This window comes from Lactuca saligna, chromosome 6 (genome assembly GCF_052625555.1).
Source record: "Lactuca saligna cultivar CGN05327 chromosome 6, ASM5262555v1, whole genome shotgun sequence".
NCBI lineage: Eukaryota > Viridiplantae > Streptophyta > Magnoliopsida > Asterales > Asteraceae > Lactuca > Lactuca saligna.
In genome coordinates, this window is record NC_136422.1 from 155,179,825 (window position 1) to 155,192,650 (window position 12,826).

Below are 12,826 nucleotides of genomic sequence, written 5' to 3' on the forward strand. Positions count from 1 at the left end.
ACATGTTGTCTTTAAAGGATACCTATAGCGATGATATTTATCGCGACGACCAAAAGGATCTATTGCGACGGGGCTATGTAGACAAAAGCTATAGGGACGACATGTTGCTCCCGACACCTATAGGAACGACCTTTTTAACCTATAGAGACGACATTTTTCGTCCCTATAGGTCCCATTTCTTGTAGTGATTGCAAGTTAAAGATGTTGACTAGGATTAAATAACTATTTAATGAGTGATGACATGAAGTGGAGTTAAGATTTGAATGATTCTTCAATGTTCAAAATACACACAATAAAGTGATTATTATGATTGAATAGATGTTTAATATCTTATAGAAAGTTGTATAGATATTTAATTGATGATATGACAATCCACACAAGTCAAAATTTCAATGGATTCTGAACGCAAAAGAATGATATTACATAAACCTCACATCAATAGCAAGAACTCTCATTTTTTTCATCTTGAAGATTAAATACGGTATGTGAATGAAATTACATCAACAACAAACCACCGATCTTTTTTTGAGCAAACAAATGGTACATAGGATAATATAATCATAAACTCACATGCATGTTAAGAAAATAATTAATTACTTGGAGATCCTTGTAGGAGATGAATTACTTTCCCCAAGTTAACAATGGATGAACCAAAAGGAGAGGTACATGCTTTTTGGGCCTTGTACTTCAAGTCGATTGCATTTGTCCTCATTTCTTTCCCTTTGTCTCCATTCATCAATTCAATGACTAGCTTGGAAACTTCTTCTCTCTTTACATCAGTGTCAAGCTCCATGCCAATCTCCCACTTGTTGCAACACCACCAGCAGTTGGTTAGTTGGTCAGCAAAAAACGGCCAACAAATCATTGGGACTCCACTGGAAATACTTTCAATTGTCGAATTCCATCCACTGTGCGTTAGAAATCCTCCAATTGATGGGTGATATAGAACTTGTTCTTGTGGGCACCAACTAGCCAACATCCCTCTGCTGCTTGTCTCTTCCAAAAACTCTGGTGGAAGCACGGCAGATTTGCCATCCACAAGATCTGGACGTATTATCCATAAGAACGGACAATTGCTCTTTGCAAGTCCCCAACAGAACTCAAGCAGATATTGATGTGACATCACTGTTGTGCTACCAAAATTCACATAAATAACCGATGATTTTGGTTTAGATTCTAGCCATTTCAAACAGGTGTTCTCTTCTTTCCAAAGATTTGATTTGATGAACTCTACAGATTCATCACTTTCCTTCTCTAGTAACTTAAACGGACCAACACCGTAGCATGGAGGAAAGACTGAAGAAAGCGCATCCAAAAGGTCGCTTTCTAGTTCATAAAAGGTGTTGAAGATGATGGCAGAAGCTCTTTTTGCTCTCTCTGCTTGTAAACATAAACCTTCAAGCATGTATTCATCACCAGGGCTGGTCTTTCTAACGAATGAAGGCAAGTGTTTTAGACGCATACCAGACATGGTTGGTACACAATCAATCATGGTATCTAAATGATCATTTGCTAATACACTGGACGCTGTGGAAAGAAAACATAAAGAACTTACTTTCAAATAAGCAAATACAGTGTATACGTACATGAATGTATGTATGTATACACGTATACATATAAGTATTTCATATCCTTAACAAATTAGTGAAATTAAGTATATATATTACCTTCACGTGGCACCAAACCTCTCTCCAATAGATTGTTCTGCTCATGAACACACATTAGAGCACTAACACCGCTGGTCCATAGGACTATCTCGGGGATATCAAGTTCTTTGGCTGCATCGAGGGTGAAGCCCATGAATAAGTCTGCAACTATGCAAGTCACCGGTGAAGATGAAGCATTCAATTTCGTAAGCAGACTTTTAAACGGAGCCAGACAAGTTTCATCCATGGATTTCCATAAGGTTGGGAAAACTTGGGTTTCATCCGGGTTCTGTGGCGGCGGAAGGCCATCAGGAATGGTCTCGAAGCAGAAGGAAGGGAGGCCATTTAGGGCGTCGGAGCCCTGAGATTTGACGAGTCGTTGATGGTTGAACTCGGTGTTAACGAAGGTTATATGAAAGCCTTTGGAGTGGAGTATCTTAGCAACTTTTAGCATGGGGTTAATATGGCCTTGTGCTGGGGCTGGTAAGCACAAGGCATGTGGTTTCTTTTGTATGGAACCCATGAAGCCTTCTTCCTATTTTTTCTGAGTTCAAGATAGCAACTACATAAATAACATCTGGCTATTTTATATGTTAACAATGAAGAGGCAAATGTAAATGTGCTTGTTTGGTTATTCATATTTTAGATGGCATCTTCAATTATTATTTGGAATATTAATTTAAAACTAGGAGCTGGTTTATGGAACTTAATTTGTCTATTTGTTCATTGTCGTTAATTTCTACCGTACTCTAAATTATATTATAGATTAGCAAACAACAAGTGTACTCTTTTTGACTGTTTCTTTGAACGTCTGGATCTCCTGTAAACGCTACTTTCATGTTACCTATAATTTATCGCAAATTGGGACCAATAAAACTAATATAAAAATAAACCATGCACGTGTTTATGTTTTTTCTAATATTGCAATTTATCATCTTCAAAATTAAATGGGAATTACATAAGGCCAATGTTTTCAGCGTTTTCATCAAAATAACAGTGTTCATGCTTTTCGCTACTATATATATATATATATATATATATATATATATATATATATATATATATATATATATATATATATCACATCCTCATTTTGTAACTTTAGCTAGGTTTGGCACACTAACTGCCTTCCTTATAAACTACTTATTTTTCATATTTTTTTAGCTTTTTGGAGTAACTTTTCAATTAGGTTAAAGAGCTTTTTTTAAAATTCTCTCTTATATTAACTATAATAAACATAATTTTTCATATACTTTTATATGTCAATTTATATTTTCGACCTAGCTTACCAATTAATTTTTATAAAATGTAAGTTTTTTTATCGAATATATATTAGCTACTTTTTCACTACTCCTTCAAACAGTACTTTTATGTCTTACACCCAAGAATCATATTACGTCCTTCATTGCAGCATACAAGAGTGAAAAATAATGATTATATCAAATTTAGAGCATACGTTATAAAATACGTTATAAAATATGATCAAATAACAGTACTTTTATGTCTTACACCCAAGAATCACTTATTCTTTCCCTTTTACTCTCTTTGTCTGCTTCCTATTCGTCTGGTGATACGCTTATTTAAATGCTACATGTTTGTCTTCTTTTCATCATAAAACTGTTTTGCTTTCTATGATCACAATCCAATAATGAAATAATTTTCATTTGTAATCTTTATATCTCCTTATGCACCTCCCCAATTACCATCAAAGTAGCCTAGAAATTCAATTTTTTCTTGCCTTGAATACCAAATTCCATAAGATGTTTGAGCGATATATGAAAGGATCCTCTTTGTTATTATGAAGTGTTGTTTACTTAAGCAATTGCATGAACTTTATACAAGACCAACTGTATATCCTTGAATTCAGAGATAAGTTGTATTGATTATGTAGTACTGGATCATGTTCTCTACATTCAAACTTATTAACATATTAGCTTCAATCCCTTATCTTTTCACAACAGGTTATAAGAAGTGAAGGTCTTGGAGGACTATATGGTGACCATAAGCCTTCTCTTCTTAGAACTGCTACATCACAGGTTACACTTCAATTCATTTTATTTAAAAAAAAACCCCATAAACTACTTAGCAAGTGTTTAATACTTGTGATTTCTTATGAATGTCACTTGTTACATGAACATAACAATCTTCTTATGTTTGTTTGCAGGGGATTTATTATTATTAGCATGTTGTTCTATCTTGTTGTGGTAGCATTAGCAGGGTAATTACACCAAATTGTTTTACAAAATCATTCTATACAAATGCTATAACAGTGTTTGGTATTAAATTTTCCTACTTTTTACTTTTTTATTTTCTTATTTTTATTTTCTTACTGTGATAATGTCCAGGTAAGGAAACAGATCCTGATAGAGGTAATAATTTTGAGCATTTTTTATTTTTTATCATTGAATTTACAAGAATTGTCATTAATGTCTACTTATAACTCATATTATGACGAAACTGGATTGAAACTAATGCATACTCTAGAATGGTATCTGGCATTCCAGTTATACTTTTGGAACCAATGAAGCAATTCTTTAAAGGGGAAGATGTATATGGAGGCTCTTACAATGAATTGGAGGCTTATTTATTTTTCAGTCGTGCTTGCCTTCAATGGATGCAGGTTTGTAGCTTACTCTTCATCAACCTATTTATATTGTGCTTAAGAAGATAATTTGTTAAACCTTTTTTTATTTCCATGTTTTCCATCATCAAACTATCTTATATGATTATTTTTTAAGAATCCATTGACCAAAATGCAGGTAACTGGAACACAACCTGATGTCATACATGTCCATGAATGGCAGACAGGTGTACTTCTGCTCCTCTATTGGGTCATTTATCATCATCTTTCACTTCAGGCATGATCTTAGTTTATGGATATTTCTTTTGTTAAGATCTTTAAAAGTATTCATTAACTCATAATATTGAAATTTGAACATTATAGAAACCAAGAATAGTATTGACAATCCATAACATGGAACATTATGGGGAGTGCAGGGATTCTTGTAAATCCTAATGGAGAAAAACGACAATATGAACACCTCTCTTAACAATATCCAATTGCGATCTCATATCGACAGCTCCAATACAAAGCAAGGGTCTAATTTCTGGAAATCCAAATTCCCTCAAGGGTACCAAAAACTCTTCCACAACCTCAAATGTCGGTCTAGCCGGCTTTCTAGAAGGGAAAATAATCAACCCAAAAGGTCCTTCCCCTGCTGCAATTGGCATCATAATCTCCTCCTGTAATGCCATCATAATCAATGGAAATACAAACACCAATGTTTTTCCAGACCCTGTAAATGCTATTCCATTCATGTCCCTTCTAGATAGAATCATGGGTAATCCTTGAACTTGAATAGGTGTTGGTTGTACTATTCCTTTTTCTTTCATTTTTTCAAAACAGGATCCAGGAATCTCATGTCTTTAAAGTTTTTGATTGGTGGAGGGATTTCATCACCATCAACAATGATATGCCATTGTTTTCTGACACCATCACATGCGTTTTGAGACATTCTTCTACACCTCCTCCTTAAAGCAACCTACTTGCCCTTCAAGTTCCTTTCCCCAAAGTTCCTTCCTCCAAGCTTTAACTCTCAAAATGATGGAAGCTCTCACGAAATCAAGGGTGCACTGGCTCTCTAGGGTTGTATGGGGGATGAGGGAGGGACATAACACCCTTTAAATAGGATACAACTCCCGGGATTAGGGTTTTCCCTCGTTCAAACCAGACTCACCGAGTCACCTTGGCCGACTCGCCGAGTCGGTCGCTTACTCCTCAACCCGGATCCCGCTCGGACTCGCCGAGTCCCTCCTTGAACTCGCCGAGTCTACCCTTAAATTAGGGCTTTTCTTTCCTTTCTTGGCCTTCGAAACTTTGGGTGTTACATACAAGTTGTCATATTTTAAATTACTAAGCGGTTTTACTAAACAACAGGTGGCAGCTTGGTGGGAAATTTTCAGGTGGCATCTTGGGAAATTTTCGACTCCTTGGATGTCAAATATGACCTTGTTGTTTTTGGAGGTTGGTTTTTCTCTTTTTTTTCTTTTTTGGATGAACAACAAGCTTGTTAAGTGAGGAGCTTGTGAGGATCCATCTACTTACCATAGATATAGATTTAGCCTCCAAACAGCTTATACAAGGCAAGTCCCTTATGGATATTTTATTTGCAAAAGGCTTAATAATCTTATAATGGATTTCTCAAAATGTCAAATGATTAAGTCTTCCACTATGCATCCACTGCAATCAAGCATTATAGAAATGGGAAATCAAAAAAATATACATAATCTTATTTGTTATTGGTGCAGGGGTATTTTAGGCATTTGCTTAAATTTTAGTGGCTGCAACAAAGTATTTAAGAGACTCTTCTACCTCACAGTTTGGTCTGTATGAATCCCAATAAGCAAAAAATCTCCAAGCCCACGAGCAAGTCTTAAAATATGTGAATACAAAACAAAGCATACAAATTTAAACAAGGAAATATGCAATTATGACACGTAAGCTTCTTTGTTAATTCATTAAAGATATTTCATTAATATTTTTGATGGGTTTTTTTTTTGTTTATTATATATAGACATGCACACTATGAAATAGGAAATACACCATTAGCACTTGTCTGGAAGGATAAGACTTGTAGTGAGTATGTCATTGATACAGATAACAAAGGACATATTCCAAATTAACAGCAAGTAGTTACAATTTCTTACCCATTATAACAATATGCTTCATTTCAATATGTTGCTATTTTCATAATTTACCCTTCATTGATTTTTTTTAATGCTTATAAATGAGAAGGTGGTTTTGGAGATATAATAAAATGGGGAACTGGTTACATCTGATGATCCTCCGGTTGTACTTGGTTGCTTGAATGCAGGTTTTACACAAGAGGTTTGTGTAATTATTGTTTAAAAATATTTCAGTTAATAAAGTTTTTTTATTCATTTGGATTTTGTGTTTTTTTGACAGGACTGAATATAGGGAACCTTGTAAGGTTTGCAGTTAGTGTGGGTGGATTAACATTTATGAATGGGAAGGTGGAAAAGGTTGATTTACAGTATATAGGAAAGGTACATCGTCTATAGAGACGACATGTCATCTCTATAGACTACATGTCATCTGTATAGGTGCATCTATAGAGACGACATAGCATCTCTAATAGAGCATCTACCACAACGAACACTTGTTACTAAAGGGTATGATGTGTCAACTCTACATCTCTATCTATGGAGACAACATGTTGTCTTTATAGATACACCTATAGAGACGACACGTCGTCTCTATAGTTTCGTCTATGGAGACCAGCACCGTATAGCGACGAACCAGAACAAGACGACATGTTGTCTTTAAAGGATACCTATAGCGATGATATTTATCGCGACGACCAAAAGGATCTATTGCGACGGGGCTATGTAGACAAAAGCTATAGGGACGACATGTTGCTCCCGACACCTATAGGAACGACCTTTTTAACCTATAGAGACGACATTTTTCGTCCCTATAGGTCCCATTTCTTGTAGTGATTGCAAGTTAAAGATGTTGACTAGGATTAAATAACTATTTAATGAGTGATGACATGAAGTGGAGTTAAGATTTGAATGATTCTTCAATGTTCAAAATACACACAATAAAGTGATTATTATGATTGAATAGATGTTTAATATCTTATAGAAAGTTGTATAGATATTTAATTGATGATATGACAATCCACACAAGTCAAAATTTCAATGGATTCTGAACGCAAAAGAATGATATTACATAAACCTCACATCAATAGCAAGAACTCTCATTTTTTTCATCTTGAAGATTAAATACGGTATGTGAATGAAATTACATCAACAACAAACCACCGATCTTTTTTTGAGCAAACAAATGGTACATAGGATAATATAATCATAAACTCACATGCATGTTAAGAAAATAATTAATTACTTGGAGATCCTTGTAGGAGATGAATTACTTTCCCCAAGTTAACAATGGATGAACCAAAAGGAGAGGTACATGCTTTTTGGGCCTTGTACTTCAAGTCGATTGCATTTGTCCTCATTTCTTTCCCTTTGTCTCCATTCATCAATTCAATGACTAGCTTGGAAACTTCTTCTCTCTTTACATCAGTGTCAAGCTCCATGCCAATCTCCCACTTGTTGCAACACCACCAGCAGTTGGTTAGTTGGTCAGCAAAAAACGGCCAACAAATCATTGGGACTCCACTGGAAATACTTTCAATTGTCGAATTCCATCCACTGTGCGTTAGAAATCCTCCAATTGATGGGTGATATAGAACTTGTTCTTGTGGGCACCAACTAGCCAACATCCCTCTGCTGCTTGTCTCTTCCAAAAACTCTGGTGGAAGCACGGCAGATTTGCCATCCACAAGATCTGGACGTATTATCCATAAGAACGGACAATTGCTCTTTGCAAGTCCCCAACAGAACTCAAGCAGATATTGATGTGACATCACTGTTGTGCTACCAAAATTCACATAAATAACCGATGATTTTGGTTTAGATTCTAGCCATTTCAAACAGGTGTTCTCTTCTTTCCAAAGATTTGATTTGATGAACTCTACAGATTCATCACTTTCCTTCTCTAGTAACTTAAACGGACCAACACCGTAGCATGGAGGAAAGACTGAAGAAAGCGCATCCAAAAGGTCGCTTTCTAGTTCATAAAAGGTGTTGAAGATGATGGCAGAAGCTCTTTTTGCTCTCTCTGCTTGTAAACACAAACCTTCAAGCATGTATTCATCACCAGGGCTGGTCTTTCTAACGAATGAAGGCAAGTGTTTTAGACGCATACCAGACATGGTTGGTACACAATCAATCATGGTATCTAAATGATCATTTGCTAATACACTGGACGCTGTGGAAAGAAAACATAAAGAACTTACTTTCAAATAAGCAAATACAGTGTATACGTACATGAATGTATGTATGTATACACGTATACATATAAGTATTTCATATCCTTAACAAATTAGTGAAATTAAGTATATATATTACCTTCACGTGGCACCAAACCTCTCTCCAATAGATTGTTCTGCTCATGAACACACATTAGAGCACTAACACCGCTGGTCCATAGGACTATCTCGGGGATATCAAGTTCTTTGGCTGCATCGAGGGTGAAGCCCATGAATAAGTCTGCAACTATGCAAGTCACCGGTGAAGATGAAGCATTCAATTTCGTAAGCAGACTTTTAAACGGACCCAGACAAGTTTCATCCATGGACTTCCATAAGGTTGGGAAAACTTGGGTTTCATCTGGGTTCTGTGGCGGCGGAAGGCCATCAGGAATGGTCTCGAAGCAGAAGGAAGGGAGGCCATTTAGGGCGTCGGAGCCCTGAGATTTGACGAGTCGTTGATGGTTGAACTCGGTGTTAACGAAGGTTATATGAAAGCCTTTGGAGTGGAGGATCTTAGCAACTTTTAGCATGGGGTTAATATGGCCTTGTGCTGGGGCTGGTAAGCACAAGGCATGTGGTTTCTTTTGTAAAGAACCCATGGAAGCCTTCTTCCTTTTTTTTTTTTTTTTTTTTTTTCTGAATTCAAGATAGCAAGTACATATATAACGTGTGGCTATTTTATAAGCAAATTATGAAGACGCAAATGTAAATGTGCTTGTCTGGTTATTCAAATTCTAGATGGCATCATCAATTATTATTTGGAATATTAATTTAAAACTTGGAGCAGGTTTGTGGTACATAATTTGTCTATTTGTTCATTGTTTTCGATTTCAACCGTACTCTAAATGACACTATTATAGATTAGTAATTAGTAAATAACAACTATACTCTTTTTGTCCGTTCCTTTGAATGTCTGGATCTCATATACACGTTATTTTCATATATATTACGTATAATTTATCACAAAATGGGACCAGTAAAACTAATATAAAAATAAACCATGCACGTGTTTATGTTTTTTCTAATATTGCAATTTATCATCTTCAAAATTAAATGAGAATTACTTAAAACGCGTTTTCATCAAACACTACAAGGAAAAAGGCCATTACCGGCGACAAAAGTTGCAGGTAAAAGTCCCAAAAGTCGCCGGTAATACTAACAGCGGCGATGCATCAACGGTACTGAATCGCCGCTACTGCTTCGTCGCTATTGATCAGTTTGTCGCCGCTATTAGTATGTCGCCGCTAATGACTATTGTCACCGTTAATAATGTTGTCGCCAGTAATGACAGATGTCGCCGGTAAAAGGGTCGCCGGCAAAAGTGTCGCCGGTAAAAGGGTCGCCGACAAAAGTGTCGCCGGTAATGAGTTTTGTCGCGAGTAAAAGCGTCACCGGTAATTTTTTTTCAATTTTTTTTTTAAATAATGATTTTCGTTGCCGGTGATAATATCGCAGGTAAAAGTGTCGCCGGTAATAACAATATTCGATTAAGTATCAAAACCAATAGTATCGACGCTAATTACAAAACAAACATTTTATTAAATATCAAACATAATAGTGTCGATGCAAATTACAAACAAACATCCAAAATACAATGAAATATCAAAAGTCATAATATCCAAGTAGCAAAACAACAAAAATTTTACAATCCACCAAGTAGCAAAACGAGACAACATATGCAAATAAAACCCATTCTTACATACCCTCATCGTCGTTCTCATCGTTTCCTTGATTATTTTGGGATTCAAAAAACAAATAAAGCTCATCCCTACATGCCGGGTCAGCGAGCATTGCACGAAGATTTTCCAACTACATAATTAATAACAATATATATAAACTTATAAGTTAGATCGTCAAACATAAACAAAAACTATTAAATTACATTGTTATTTTTAAAGTAAGATAGAAAACCAAAGTACATTGCTATATTTTGCACTTGGGATAAAAACCAAATTACCAAACTTTTTAGCAAATAACCACCACAAAACCAAAACTACCAAATCAACATGCATTTTACGATGCTAAAGTAGATTGCTATTTTACCTGTGACGGTTGTGATGGTGGTTGTGATGGTTGCGAAGGCTGTGGAATCGTCGGGAGACCAGAAGGTTTGCGGCCAATGCCTCTAATGTGGCCACGTCGCTCTCTTAATACTTTCTCGAACGTAGCTCTTTCTTGAGTTGGCGTTAACTCACTTTCACCTTGAGTTTGTTCTAGCAGCTCTTCAACTAACCGATTATGTAACTCCCAAAAGTGAGTAACAATTAAGTATAAATAAACATTTAAATATATGATAAAATTATAATTAAATACTTACATATTGTTGTTCCGATTCAGCAGTAACAAATACACCATTCTTATCGGTATGAGCTTTGCGAAATGTTTCCACTCTCTTAAGGTTCTGTTTAAGTTTAAAAATTAGATTATATTTTAAATAAATAATTACATGTATCCTACGGTACCTTCTTATAGCAAGTACTGTTATACGAGCTCGAACCCCCACGATTCACAGTTGTTTGCTTTTCACGGATTTTTTTGTTCCTTTCTGAAGCAATTTTGTATTCGTCAGTTTGAAAATACACAACTGTCTTCTCCGAGTTATCAACAAGCATAACATCCAGAGGATTTGTCAATGCTCTCGGGATATCTTCATACCCTCCGACCATCTTGAAATATTCTTTTGCATCGGCTTTACGCTCTCGAAAACCTTTTAACAAGGCTGCTTGAAAACTCTTTGTCAATAGAGTAGCTTGTGCATCCTGGTACATTTGATTGAGATCAAACTTTATCTACAATAAAAAAAAGTTAACCAAGTAAAAAACAATTATAGTTAAACCTATAAAATATATTTAAATAAATAATTACCGCTAAATGTTGTAATACAGTGTCCTTTGTATCAGGGGAAACTCTTTTCCAACTCCTTTTTTCGAAAGGGACCATCTGCCACATTGTTTTCCCAACATCTCGGGAAAACATGTCTCTTGCCTCTCCTACAGGATTAAACGTGATATCCCTATCATATTGCATGCCTATTGGTTTCCCCTGGTTCTGCAAGATTGCTTTTTCAAGATTTATATTTTTTGCTTTTCCTCGAACTTTCCTTCGCGCACGTTCCTCAACTACAAATGTAACTAAAAATTATTAGAAACGTCTGAGAAGCCAAATAGTAAATAAAAATTCATGATAAGACTTATCGTCCTGCTTGTGCTGGGCAGGACCTCTACCACCTGGGAAAGGTGGGTCCTCAGCTCCGTCTCCCCCATGTCCACGACCCATGACAACAGCCATGGTAAACATAAACAACAACCACACTCTCATCATTTCCTGAAAAATTATAAGATATACAAATACAATTTTTATTATAAATACACATTACATAGAAATAAATATTTAGATAGGAATATACATTTAGATAGGGATAAACATATTATTTAAACTAGAAATCCAAATAAAGTTCATATTACAAACACATATTACAAATACACATTACATAAGAACTATTCTAATCAGAATCTTCCTCATATCCTTTAGTGTCTTCTTCGGTATCATAGTCAGAATCGGTGTCATCGTAATTAGTATCGTAATCAGAAACATCATTGACTCTACTAGTTGGCGGAGGAACTTCAGATGCACTTTCTACATCAACAATAACTCTAGGAATGTTTTGAAAGTACATGCTGAAATCGATAAAAAGTGGAGCATCGGATGAAGAGATATTTTGAAGTACATCGACATCGTCTACATTTTCGTGTGAGACATTGTCAACATTTTGAACAAGGTCATCGTTCGATGGTAGATCCCAAATACTTCGATGATTAACATGCTCGACAACACACTGATGGTTGGTGTTTGGCTTTCTGATGTAGAACACTTGTTTGGCTTGTGATGCATATATGAGTTGATCATATTTGTATGCTTCGTGTCGTGTGTCGATACTGGTGAAACAATCACTATAAATAACTCCTGTTCAAGTATCAAACCACTTGCAACGAAATAGTACAGTTGAATAATCATGTGTATACCTCAACTCTATAATCTCTTCTAACTGGCTATAATATTTCTCGCCTTTCTCACCCACCGCTAAAACCCCAGAGTTTTGTGTTGTACGTTGTGTGTCACGACTAAGTACCATAAACCTAACACCATTGACTATGCATGCGGTGTAAGAATAGGCATTCATTTGCAGGCCCATTGCAAGAACCGACAACTCTTTGTGGAATTCTGGAGATTTTTCTATTTTCATTTGATGAACCTAACAATTATAAATTAATATGTATT

General features: G+C 35.7%; 2 protein-coding genes and 1 pseudogene across 2 annotated transcripts; all 3 read right to left on the reverse strand.

The window, feature by feature from the left end:
* Positions 1–495: 495 nt before the first annotated feature.
* LOC145002714 (7-deoxyloganetin glucosyltransferase-like) lies at positions 496–2,242 on the reverse strand. The gene is made up of 2 exons (XM_078961928.1): positions 1,668–2,242; positions 496–1,527 (listed from the first exon to the last, which is right to left on the reverse strand). Exons 1-2 carry the CDS (start codon positions 2,167–2,169, stop codon positions 590–592), a joined length of 1,440 nt encoding a protein of 479 aa, XP_078818054.1. The 5' UTR covers positions 2,170–2,242; the 3' UTR covers positions 496–589.
* Positions 2,243–4,658: 2,416 nt separating this feature from the next.
* LOC145003054 (DEAD-box ATP-dependent RNA helicase 35A pseudogene) lies at positions 4,659–5,039 on the reverse strand (annotated as a pseudogene).
* Positions 5,040–7,473: 2,434 nt separating this feature from the next.
* On the reverse strand, positions 7,474–9,203 carry LOC145002713 (7-deoxyloganetin glucosyltransferase-like). Its single transcript, XM_078961927.1, has 2 exons — positions 8,646–9,203; positions 7,474–8,505 (listed from the first exon to the last, which is right to left on the reverse strand). The coding sequence occupies exons 1-2, from the start codon at positions 9,145–9,147 to the stop codon at positions 7,568–7,570; spliced, it is 1,440 nt and encodes a 479-aa protein (XP_078818053.1). The 5' UTR covers positions 9,148–9,203; the 3' UTR covers positions 7,474–7,567.
* Positions 9,204–12,826: the final 3,623 nt, after the last annotated feature.

Excerpts from the sequence above, each read along its gene's own strand:
- LOC145002713 (XM_078961927.1), bottom strand. The coding sequence starts at position 9,147 with ATGGGTTCTTTACAAAAGAAACCACATGCCTTGTGCTTACCAGCCCCA. Across the intron at positions 8,506-8,645 it reads AGGTTTGGTGCCACGTGAAG|CGTCCAGTGTATTAGCAAAT; the intron begins GTAATATATATA and ends TTCTTTCCACAG.
- LOC145002714 (XM_078961928.1), bottom strand. The coding sequence starts at position 2,169 with ATGGGTTCCATACAAAAGAAACCACATGCCTTGTGCTTACCAGCCCCA. Across the intron at positions 1,528-1,667 it reads AGGTTTGGTGCCACGTGAAG|CGTCCAGTGTATTAGCAAAT; the intron begins GTAATATATATA and ends TTCTTTCCACAG.